The sequence below is a fragment of the Anomalospiza imberbis genome, chromosome 31 (genome assembly GCF_031753505.1).
Source record: "Anomalospiza imberbis isolate Cuckoo-Finch-1a 21T00152 chromosome 31, ASM3175350v1, whole genome shotgun sequence".
Lineage (NCBI taxonomy): Eukaryota > Metazoa > Chordata > Aves > Passeriformes > Viduidae > Anomalospiza > Anomalospiza imberbis.
The window spans coordinates 1845478-1857802 of record NC_089711.1 but is presented as its reverse complement, the minus strand read 5'-3'; the positions used below and the strand labels follow the sequence as shown (position 1 = coordinate 1857802).

Below are 12325 nucleotides of genomic sequence, written 5' to 3'. Positions count from 1 at the left end.
GCCATGGGCACTGCTGGGGCAGCGCTGACGCCTCAGGCCAGGGCCTGGGGGCTCCAGGCTCCTTGCCCAGGCTCTCTCAAGAACACGGCCAGGCCAATGCTCAGCACAGAAAACCCCCTTGAGCAGCCCCAGGCTGGCCGTGGGCAGGCTGGGGGCAGACAGCATGGCTGGTGCTCTGCAAGGGCCCTGGGGGAGACGGGAAGGAGCAGCAGAGCAGAGGCTGATCCATCCCCAGTGCGCTGGACAGCCCAGGGCAGCGTCCCACAGCGTCCTCATGGAGCTGCCAACAACATCCCCCCTCTGCAGCCCTGGCCTCTCCCCCAGCTCACACAGGTGCCCCATCCTTGCAGGCACAGCCACGGCAGCGCCGGCTCAGGAGCCCCTGTTTGCATTGCACACAGCAGGCGGGAGCACCCCCATGCTGCTGCTGTGGGGACATGAACCTGAGCGAGCACAAATGCCAGCAGCCCCTGGGGCCAGGAAGGGCTGGGGGACACCAGGGAAACCACTCAGCTATGTTCTGGCCTCTGCAGCCAGCCACAAAGTTTGTTCCCATCAGCTGGGAGTTTCCTGTCTCACTGCAGACGCTGTTGCTCAGAGCCAGCACTGCCTGGCAGCCACCCCCAAACTGCCCTGAGCATTTCCTTGGCTTCTCCTTTGCTTTCTTTACTCTTCCCTGGTCCAGATTTCTTCCTGTTGCCCAGCCCTGTTCCCTCCCCTGCAAACAGCCCATCCCTGTTTGCCCCTTCCTCTCTGGCCCCACTCCCCCATTCCAGTTCCTGACTTGGCACCATGGGAACAGCCCTTGGGGAGCAGGATCATCCCACAAGTGCTGCAGGAATTGTCTGCAGGCTCCTGCAGTGCCTCGTGCTGCTCCCTTGCCAGAGGCACCCCAGGCCAGGGGGGCACATCTGGGCTGCTGTGTCTGGCTGTGGGGCTCCCTGTTCTGGGCAGTGAGGAGGGGCTGCAGAGGCTCTGCAGGACTGACAGGATGGGCTTTGGGGCTGTGAGGAGGAGCTGAGGGACCTGGGCTGCTGGAGCTTCTGAAGAGGAGGCCCAGGGCTCCTCCTGCAACTGCTCCCAGGGTGGTTTCACAGAATCACAGAATCAGCAAGGCTGGAAAAGACCTTGGAGATCATCAAGTCCAACCTGTGCCCTGGCACCACCTTGTCTCCCCTGAGCCTCCTCTTCTCCAGGATAAGCAACCCCAGCTCCCTCAGCCACTCCTCACAGGACTTGTGCTCCAGACCCCTCACCAGCCTTGTTGTGCTTCTCTGGACACGCTCCAGCCCCTCCATGTCCTTTCAAAATTGGGGGGCCCAGAACTGGACACAGCACTCGAGGTGCTGCCCAACCAGTGCCCGGCACAGGGGAAGAATCACTGCCCTGCTCCTGCTGGCCACACCATTCCTGATCCAAGCCAGGAACCATTGGCCTTCTGGGCCACCTGGGCACATGGCTGGCTCATGTCCAGCCTGCTGTCCATCAGTCCCTGCAGGTCCCTTTCTGCCTGGCTGCTGTCCAGCCCCTCTGTCCCCAGCCTGTAGCGCCGCAGGGGTTGTTGTGGCCAAAGTGCAGGACCCAGCACTTGGACTTGTTAAACCTCACCTTGCTGGGTTTGGGCCCTGGATCCAGCCTGTCCAGGGCCCTGTGCAGAGCCCTCCTACCCTCCAGCAGATCAACACTCCCAGCCAACTTGGTGTCACCACGGTTCCATGAGGCCCCAGAGTGTCCCAATGGTCTCCATGGTTCCATGAGGCCTCCCAGTGTCACAATGTCCCTCTGCTTCCATGGGACCCCTTGGTGTCACAAAGTCCCTTGGATCCTTGGGCCTGGCAGTGTCCCCATGGATCCTTGGTTCCATGAGGTCTGGCAGGGCAGCAATGCTCTCCTTGGTCCCACGGTGTCACAATGGCCTCTTGGTCCCAAGGGACACTGTTGTGGTCTGGGGTGGTGGCGGGCACAACTTTCCCTGAGAGTGTTTTGTGCTAACGGGCAGGAGCCACGAGAGCCCCAGCACACACACACACACACACACACACACGGAGCAGCTCGGCAGTGAAGACACGGGAGGGTCCAGGCATGGAGCTCCAGCGAGGGTTTGTGAGGGTCTGACGCTCAGCGGTCCAGGGGTTCAAGACAAAGACAAAGGAGGGTTTAGGGTATAAATGCAGGGAAAGAGGGGGTGGAGGAGAGCATCAGGGATCTGAGGGTTTAGGGGTGGTACACAGGGAAAGGGACTGATAGGGAATGCCAGGGTGGATAGGCGGGGACATAAACCAAGGGGAAGACAGGGAAGGGAGAACTTGCTAGAACATGAACATATGAGGGTAAAAGGGGTAGGAAAGGCCAACGGGTGAATGGGGAGGACAGAACTGGGACAAATTAACATAGTGCTGCAGAGCACCTTGGGGGAAGCTTCTGTCCTCACCCTGAGCTGTGAGGGATGCCCAGAGCCTAAGGTGCATTTCTCCAGGGGATTGCTGTTGCCCTCTCCCCAGTAAGCTCGCAGGCCTCCACAAACACACACTGGAGATGTCTGGGGCCGTTCATCATTTCTCTGCTCTCCAGCACTGAGGCAGTTGACTCTGGCACAGCTCTGAGCTCGTGCCTGTGGCATCCACCCCTGGCAATGGGGCTCCATGGAGCTGCTCTCAGGAAACCCCCCAAGAGTTGGGGAGTGCCCCAAAACTGCCTCAGGAGTGTGAGATACCCCGGGATCTCTTCATGAATGTAGACTATTCAAAAACTCACTCAGTAATGGGCTCCCCCTATCTTAATCATCCCCAAACTTTGGCTGTCTCATTCCAGACTCCAGTCCACCTCCCCAGTCCCAACCCATCCCACCCCTCCTGGACATCAAGACCCCCTTCCCAAGCTGGATTCCCCGATTTCACACCTCCCAAACCCGATCCCACCCATCCTGCCTCACCCAATGCCCATCTCACCCCTCCTGATTTGCATCCCACTTTGCCCAATCCCCTTCCAATCCAATTTCACCCTGAGAAGTGGTGGAATTGAGCGATTTTGGGGTGGGATTCAGTAGTTTTCAGTGGCATTGAGTGGTTTTGACATGACAGATAACCTTCTTGTCATTTGGAGTGCCAAGAAATAAGGACAACTAAACCAAATACCCCCCTCCCCCACCCCCATATCATCCTAAATGTCTCCCAGTATCGAAGATTCCCCAAAATGCAAGTAAAATGTGAGGCTTTAGATGCCTTTGGTGAATTTGTTCATTTTTACCCCAATTTTCTGTGTTTTGAAGAGAGGAAGATAAAAGATAATTAGCGGTGGTCCTGTAGAAGGGTGTAGTTTTCTCTGAAGGTCTGGTGATAGAGTAGATGGGCCTGGTCTTCCTCTGGGAATCCAGCGGAGAAGAAGCTGCTCCTTTGGGAATCCAGCGAAGTGGCTGTTCTAATGTCCCACAAATGCTGATTTTTTGCAGGTAGGGATGCTTGGCTCTTCCCTCTGGGTGGAGCATCTCACAATGGGATGATGTAACCCCATCAGTCACGCTGTGAGTCATTCAATGGCCCATGAACAGAAGATATCTCCCCAGAGGCAGACATTGTTCTTGGAAGAGATAAGAAAACTGCCCAGCTGAACAGAAGATACCTGCCCCACCTCCAACAGATGGCAAATAGAATATATGCTTATCTTACCAGCCAGGACAGAGACAGGAAGAGAGAAACAGAGCAGGCAAAGAGAGGCAGGAGAGAGAGGAGGACACAAACACAATCAGCTGAGAAGATGGCATTCTGCAAACAGAACTGCAACTGACTGAAAATGAATGGGACAGAAAGAAATAACTGTGTAACTTTATTTCCTATCAAAATACAATTTCCTCCCTTTCTCAAAACCTCCTCCCGGTGTCATTCAGCAGGGCTGTCAGAAAGTTCTTTGTTCTGAGTGGATGTTCCAGGCTGCAGCCACAAGGCAACAGGGAATGGGGATTTTCCTGCTCCTGGGGAGTTTGACATCCTCGCCGAGGGGAGGAGGAGGCAGCAGAAGGAAAGGGCAGCTGGGCTTCACCCATTCTCAGGGAAGAAGCGGGGGGAAAAATCTCTTGTCACATCTGTAGCTGCTCCCACAGGGATGTAAAGTCTGATCCCTGACCCCCAAGGGTCACAGTCCGGGCTGCCCTCAGGGAACGCTCACCTGGTATTGAGGGGCAGTGTGGGAGCACCTGGATCTTGGAGCAACCAGCTGCCCCCCGTGTTTGGAGGTGCCTGAGGAGGGCTGGGATGATGCCAGGGACATCCTGCAGTGACATCCCCCCTGTCCTGCCCTGCGTGCGCTCAGTCCCAAATCTGACCCTGATCCTGGTCTCAATCTCACTCCACGTTCAGACACACTCACAGTTCTGTATTTAATCTCATCCCAGTGCCAGACTCGTCTAGCTCCAGACCCAATCCCAACCCCAGCCCTAAAGCCAATCCCACATCTAGCCGTAACCCCAATCCCAGCTCTAATCCAAATCTCAGCCCCAACTCCAACCCCAGCCCCAGTTCCAGCCCCTTCCTAAACCCTCAGGCCCAAACCAAATCCCAGGTTCAGCCCTTCTGGGGGTTTGGGGGTGTCTCTGTCCCTCGGAGCCCGATGATGCTTGGGTGAGGTCACACAAGGGATGAGAGGGACAGAGACCCCCCCGGCCTCCCCAGGGATGAGAAGGTTGGAGAGCCCCCCCAGCCCCAAGTACACTCAGTGGTGGGAGGGACACAGAGCCCCTGGTCACCAGCCCTGCTCTTCCCACAAGTCACGTGGGATGAAAACACAAACAAATCCCAAACATGAATGAACTGACAATAGAAGCAATTCTGTGGCAATTCCAAGTTTCATCGGTTCCTGCACAGCTCCAGCTCAGCTGCTGGCAGGTTCTGAAAAAAGAAAAGTGGAAGTTCAGCCCAACAGTGGTTATTAAAAGGAAGGGAAAGCTCTGTGTAGCTGTCACAAAGGCGACAGGCACAAAGAGAATTATGATTCTCACATTTGGCAAGGCCTTCAAGCCTGTGAATTCGGGACTTAATTGGGAATTTAGCTACTTGAGCTGGGCTTCTTGTAGGACTTTTAGCAGCCTTGTGTTCCTCGCCTTGGGGTGAATGAACCTTGTCAGTCTCACTGGCATCATTTCCTCCCTTTCCTCCAGTGATTTTAACAAACTTTTCAGGGGAGGACAACAAAATATTTTCTTTACACTGGTCACCCACAACAGCCATTTTCCTCATAAGTTCTCCCATAAGTTCCTCAGAGGAAACTGTGTCCAAGTTTCCAAGAGTTCCTCCAGAAAGAGCTAGAACCTCCTCAGAGGAGGGAACCATGCTGTTGTCAAAGGCACTTGGAGTCAGAGAACAGTGCCCTGAACTCTCTGCACTGAAATAATGTCACAATCGGGTTAATAAAATTGTTAGAGAGATGCCTCTGCCCCAATTAGGGTTAAGGCTAACGAGACCAAATCCAAAGTGGATTTTATTGAACAGTAAATGTGAGGTAGAGAGAGAGATGGAAAGAAGGAGAAAAGAGGGGAGAGCAAGAGAGTGACAGGGACAGAGACCTCCCCTGGGGGGGCAAGTGTGACATTGTCCTCTGTGTGCGGGGACTTTCCAGGGTGGGGGTTTTACACCTGAGCCAGTTTGGGTAAGGGGGCTGGTGTTCACCCCCCACCCCGAGCAGGGATTGCCTCACTGTTTCAGGGTGCAATGTAAGATGTAACCAAAAGTATGTTTTCAATCACCATCTTCATAAACTGTGATAAACAGGTGGGGCAGTGTTCTTTATCTCTTCCATGACTCAGCCCTGATAACGCCCTCCAGGGGCTGTCTTCTGTTAATGGGCCATTGAGTGCCACTGCAGGACTGATAAAATTACATCATCCCATTGTGGGATGCTCCGCCCAGGGGGAGGAACCCAGCATTCCTACCTGGATAAAATCTCACCCTTGCAACACCAGGACCACCTTGCCTACTGGATTCCCAGAGGACAAGAGCTCCATAACAACCACTGGACCTTCAGAGGAAGACCAGACCCTTCCACAGGATCCCTGCTTCGACAGAATCACGTAATCATTCCAACAGGACTGCAGCCACCATTTCATCAGACTGCTACCACCACCCTGACCAACGGGGTGTCAGGTTATATCCTGACTGCCAGATTAAGTCAGTGTTTCTGTATCATTGCCTTGACCTTGATTTTCTTATTAAATTGTAATTCTGGCATAAATTCCCGCCGTGGTTGTCCTTCAAACCAGTACAAAACTCAATGTGCGCACCCCTTGTTTTCTTCCGAAAAGAAAATGTCCCATCCCCAGACCTTCCCCACATGGAGGAGGAGGCTGCGAGGAAGAGGAAGGAGCCCTGGGACACGCAGGCAGGTGAGGAGGAAGTCAGTGCCCCTTTCCCCCTCTCTCCTGCTCCATCTCCCAGCCCAGCACGACACCCGGCTGCAGAAGAGCCCCGCTGCCGGTGCTGTCCTGCCGGGGACGCACTGGGGGGATCTCCTTGCCCTTCCCTGTGGCACGGAGGCAAATCGCATCCTCTCCTTGTCCTTCCTCCCCCAGAGCAGGAGCTGAGGATGGAGAGCAGGGAGGACAAATCCCCGGGGCAGAACCTCGTGGAAGAGGCCGTTTTGAGCGGCTCCACGGCGCAGGAACCCAACGGGGAGGAAAAGCCATGGAGATGCCGCACGAGGAGGGGCTGTAAACGCAGATCACGGGGATCTGAGGAGGAAAGACCCACCCTGGGGCAGGCAGGTGGACAGAGCTCCAGCCAGAGCTCAGAGCTGGTGGTCCATGAGCAGCCTCATGACAGGGAGAGGCCCTACGAGTGCTTGGAGTGTGGGAAGAACTTCAGGAGGAGCTACAAACTGGTCCGTCACCAGATGATCCACAGTGGGGAGAGGCCCTATGAGTGTGGGGAGTGTGGGAAGGGCTTCAGAGATAGGTCCAAGCTGGTTGTCCACCTGAGGATCCACACCGGGGAGAAGCCCTACGCGTGTGGCAAGTGTGGGAAGGCCTTCAGAGACAGGTCCAGACTGATTGCCCACCTGAAGATGCACAGCGGGGAGAGGCCCTACGAGTGTCCCAAGTGTCAAAAGAAGTTTCACACCAGCTGCAGTCTCCTCAAGCATAAGCGGATTCACACCGAGGAGAGGCCCTTCCACTGCCCCGACTGCGGGATGGGCTTCAAGCTCAACTCCCCCCTCATCAGGCACTGGCGCATCCACACCGGGGAGAGGCCCTACGAGTGTCCCCAGTGTGGGAAGAGCTTCTCCAGGAGCTCTCACTTGACCAGACACCAAAGGAGGCACCAGTAAGGAAGCCCTGTGAGTGCCCCAGCTGCAGTAAGAGCTTTTTGCACTGCTCCAACTACATCCCCCATCAGAGGACCCACATTGTTCAGAGCCCTGGTGACCCACATTCCCAGTGATCCCTGCTGAGAAGACAGCTGACTGGTGGTCTCCACATCCTCCTTAAACTCTATACGCACCTGGATGAACACAGGGGCAGGAACATCTATCAGGACTCTGATCTATACCGGTAATTCATTGGGAAGAAGTGATTTGTTGACTTTACACCCCATAAAATCTCACCTGCTCTGTCCAGTTAATTCTTCTGGTGGCATCAACGAAAACTGGGGTGAAAATAAAGAAACTAAACAAAGAGATTGAAAGCTGCACCCTTTACTGGGATTTGGGGGTGAATTTGGGGTTGGTTCAAGACAATACAGTTCTTGATCCAGGCCAGGAGCCATTGGCCTTCTTGGCCACCTGGGCACACGGCTGGCTCATGTCCAGCCTGCTGTCCATCAGTCCCTGCAGGTCCCTTTCTGCCTGGGCACTGTCCAGCCCCTCTGTCCCCAGCCTGTAGCGCCGCAGGGGTTGTTGTGGCCAAAGTGCAGGACCCGGCACTTGGACTTGTTAAACCTCACCTTGTTGGGTTTGGGCCCTGGATCCAGCCTGTCCAGGGCCCTGTGCAGAGCCCTCCTACCCTCCAGCAGATCAGCACTCCCGGCCAACTTGGTGTCACCACGGTTCCATGAGGCCCCAGAGTGTCCCAATGGTCTCCATGGTTCCATGAGGCCTCCCAGTGTCACAATGTCCCTTTGCTTCCATGGGACCCCTTGGTGTCACAAAGTCCCTTGGATCCTTGGGCCTGGCAGTGTCCCCATGGATCCTTGGTTCCATGAGGTCTGGCAGGGCAGCAATGCTCTCCTTGGTCCCACGGTGTCACAATGGCCTCTTGGTCCCAAGGGACACTGTTGTGGTCTGGGGTGGTGAAATAAGGAAATAAAGACCACTAAACCAAATACCTCCAACCCCTCCCATATCCTCCCAGATGTCTCCCAGAATCCAAGATTCCCCAAAACACAAGTAAATTGTGAGGCTTTAGATGCCTTTGATGAATTTGTTGATTTTTACCCCAAATTTCTGTATTTTGAAGGGAGGAAGATAAAAGATAATTAGAGAAAAAATAAAAGGAACACCAGCCACTTCCCTCTCCGTATCAGAGGAAATGTGGGTCACCAGGGCTCTGCCCAATGTGGGTCCTCTGATGGGGATGGAGCTGGAGCAGCGCACGAAGCTCTTCCCGCACTCGGGGCACTCGCAGGGCTTCCCTTACCGGTGCCTCTGCTGGTGTCGGGTAAAGAACGAGCAGTCTGAGAAGCTCTTCCCACACTGGGGACACTCGTAGGGCCTCTCCCAAGTGTGGATGCGCCAGTGGGTGACGAAGGTGGAGTTGTGCTTGAAGCCCATCCCGCAGTGGGGGCAGCGTAACGGCCTCTCCTCGCTGTGAATCCGCTGATGCACAAGGAGATGGGAGCTGGTGTGGATCCTCTTCCCACACTGGGGACACTCATAGGGCCTCTCCCCAGTGTGGAACCTCTGGTGGACAATCAGGTCGGACCTGTGGCTGAAGCCCTTCCCACATTCCAAGCACTCGTAGGGCGGTTCCCCAGTGTGGATCCTCTGGTGGCAGATTAGGTTGAAGCTCCTCCTGAAGTTCTTCCCACACTCCAAGCACTCGTAGGGCCTCTCCCTGTCATGAGGCTGCTCATGGACCACCAGCTCTCAGCTCTTGCTGAAACTCTGTCCACCTGCCTGCCCCAGGGTGGGTCTTTCCTCCTCAGATCCCCGTGATCTGCGTTTACAGCCCCTCCTCGTGCGGCATCTCCGTGGCTTTTCCTCCCCGTTGGGTTCCTGTGCCGTGGAGCCGCTCAAAACAGCCTCTTCCACGAGGTTCTGCCCCGGGGATTTGTCCTCCCTGCTCTCCATCCTCAGCTCCTGCTCTGGGGGAGGAAGGACAAGGAGAGGATGCGATTTGCCTCCGTGCCACAGGGAAGGGCAAGGAGATCCCCCCAGTGCATCCCCGGCAGGACGGCACCGGCAGCGGGGCTGTCCTGCAGCCGGGGCCGTGTTGGGCTGGGAGATGGAGCAGGAGAGAGGGGGAAAGTGGCACTGACTTCCTCCTCACCTGCCTGGGTGTCCCAGGGCATCTTCCTTGCAGCCTCCTCCTCCTCCATCCAGCCAAATTTTGGGAATGTGAAATCCTGGTTTGGGGAAAAACAAGGTGTGAATGCCTTGGGTTTGTGATTCCTCCTGCCCAAATCCATCTCCAGAAGTCTCCAGGTGTCCATAAAAACCTCCAAAAATCAAGAGTGAATGAAAAAAACCCAAAAAAGCAGGGGTGTCCCATTTGCAGTCTGATCCCTCTGGGGTTCTGGTGGTTCCCCGTCTCAGGGCTGCAGGGGATCCCATGGGTCCTGGGGATCCCCCTTCTCCAGGGTCCTGCTTAGGGATGCTGGGGGGTTTTGGGGTACGAGGGTCCCCCTCTCCAGCCTCCCCCCAGTCCAGGCACTTGGGGCTCCCCCCTCTACCCACCACCCTGTCCTGGTTTAGGGCAAATTTGGGACAAAACGCCCAAAGGGGGTTTTCGAGAAAGCAGATTCAAGCGGCCCCTCCCCCAACCGGTTCGAGAAAATATTTCCTTGGAGAAAAGTACCCAAAACCTGTTTATTTAAAAGGCAAAGCATTCTCCAGCACAGAAAATGAACAATAGTAAACAATACGACCTGTTGCCGCTCCAAAAGATATGACAAACTCAGAAAGTCCCTCCGTGGGCTGCAGCTCGGCTCACTCCATCTCTGATCAGTCCCTCCGTGGCCCAGGCCCAGCCCGGTGCGCCACAGGTGCGAGCTGCCAGTGCTCTTCTGGTGCTCAGTCCAGAGCAGGTTTAAACAGCTCCAAAGAAGGAAAAACCACCGTCCTGGGAACTTCCCTGCCCCAGCGAGCTAAAAACTAACTAAAAGCAAAGGAGAGCTCTGTCCTGCTGCCTGTCTGCTAGCAGACAACTGATACCTTAGGTTTAAGTTTTTCTGTTCTGTTTTGCTGTGCAGCTTTAGCTTTCTATTAAGTGTTACTGGGATCTTTTCACAGGGTGGTGAAGACAAAACAATCCTGTTCTAGCTGGAGAGTCAAGGACAATCTCTTCAAACTTCAGGCCCAAAGCACAAACAACAGGAAAAGAGGAGGGCGGGCGAGCAAGCCAGCAAGGAGGATGAAACTTCATAATTTGAAGCTATTAATTGGGCAGTTAAATCCTGTATGCAAATGGACTAAAACTTATAAAAATGTGAGATCTCATGAACAAGCCCTCTTTTTCTTCCATCTTGGAGCCATCCGGGCAGAGCCACGACTGTGGCTCTGGCACTGCCAGGGTGTGGCCTTTGAAGGCACTTCAATAAATATCCACTGTGAAAAATGCGTATTATATGGCTCTACGCAGATATTTACTATATGTGTTATGCTAGGTTGGAAAGTTATGTTGTATTAACATTTTAATAATATAGTAAATGCAGTTTTGTAATTAAAATTAAGCTTTAGTAGTTAACATAGAAATTATGTGTGTAAGGTATTCTTTTAATTAGTTCAAGAAAAGGAGAAGATAATCAAGAAATTCTTCGCACAGAGATAACAATTACAGAAACCCATAAATTTTCCAGAGGAGAGGAATTTATGGTTTTCCTTATCAGCAGAAATGAACTTCTTCAAGCCTGACTTCGACTGGAAGGGGCCTGGGGATTACAGAAAATTTCTTGACAAGTACCAGATGGATTTCTTGTTTTAAATAAAATATATGCATATTCATAAAGTGTTTTGTATATGCAACAGATTACCCTTCTTAAGGAGTAAATTTTCTTTTAACGGGGTCCTTTTCCTGGCTCACTTTTGTCCAGAAAGAGGTACCCAGTCCGGGCTGTAACTCTTTGCTGCTATTGTCTCATTAATTGTCCAAACTCTAACTGTGTAACCTTTATTACAACACTTGTATTATTTTCATAACCATGTTATCTTTATTACACTTTTCTAAATTTTTGAAACAAGTGATTGGTGTTTATAACACTGGTTAACCCAGTGCCCAAGGTTCTTACAAAGCAGGCATGGCTTTGTGGGGTCAACCATTGCTGGTCCTCGCTGCTGCCCAGTGTGCCGCTGTGCTGATGGAATGGGCGCTGGGCTGGCAACGGCGACTCTCTGTGGTGGTCTTGGCAGCAGCTTTGGTCTGGTGTCCTGAGCCACACTCCTCAGAGGCACTTTCCTGTTCCAGACTAGAAGCATATCTTTTAGTGTAGGGGGGTTCTAAAGGTAAGCTCAGAATTGCAGCTGACCCTGTTCATTCTCATTTGCAAATGCCATTTCCTCTAAAACTTCTTCCCTTGCATTTTCTTTCCTAACTTGGATTTCAATAGCTCTGGTTAACCTTTCCACAAATTTCAAAAAAGGCTCTGATGGTAGCTGTGTGATCTTACTATATGGCTCGAGAGGGCCGTCAGGTTGAAGGGCAAAGAAGGCTTTTCCAGCTGCATCTTTGACTCTCTCAAGGACTTCCACAGGGATTACTGCAGCTTGGACTGGGGCCAGAGACCACTGGCTCTCACCGGGAGATGCTCAGTGGTAATTGACACGCCACTGGCATCCTTTGCTGTGTTTGGATCAGCATGCAAGTCTGGGAGGGCCTCTTTCAGCAGTTGTTTCCATGCCACTTCCCACAGTTTGAATTCTGTAGACGTCATGAGGCACGAAAAAAGCTGTTTTAAATAATGTGGGACGAGTACAGTCCCACCCAGTTCGGCCTTTAAAAGGCCCCGGAAGCATGGGCTCTGTGGGCCATCCTGTTGGTGTGTTTTGCACATCTCTCTTATTATTTGCTGTGCAAAAGCTTTCCAATTAGCAGTTGTGGCTCCTGCCCCTTGCCCTGCATGCTGATATGTGACAGGGGCGAGTGAGAAATCGGGACCCTGCATTGGCTCTGCAGTTCCCTGCTGCTTTT

The 12325-nt window shown here is 53.4% G+C and overlaps 2 protein-coding genes across 2 annotated transcripts in view; one reads left to right on the top strand and one right to left on the bottom strand.

The window, feature by feature from the left end:
- Nucleotides 1-12325, bottom strand: part of LOC137463884 (zinc finger protein 271-like) — a 515109-nt gene that overhangs the window by 25255 nt on the left and 477529 nt on the right. Inside the window, exon 3 of the mRNA XM_068175266.1 lies at nt 8841-9028. Within this exon, the coding sequence (XP_068031367.1) occupies nt 8841-9028 (188 nt within the window). The remainder of the gene's footprint in view (nt 1-8840; nt 9029-12325) is intronic.
- The window catches only part of LOC137463883 (zinc finger protein 850-like), a 490013-nt gene that overhangs the window by 16376 nt on the left and 461312 nt on the right, over nt 1-12325 (top strand). The window contains exon 2 of the mRNA XM_068175265.1: nt 6813-7168. Coding sequence (XP_068031366.1) covers nt 6813-7168 — 356 coding nt within the window. The remainder of the gene's footprint in view (nt 1-6812; nt 7169-12325) is intronic.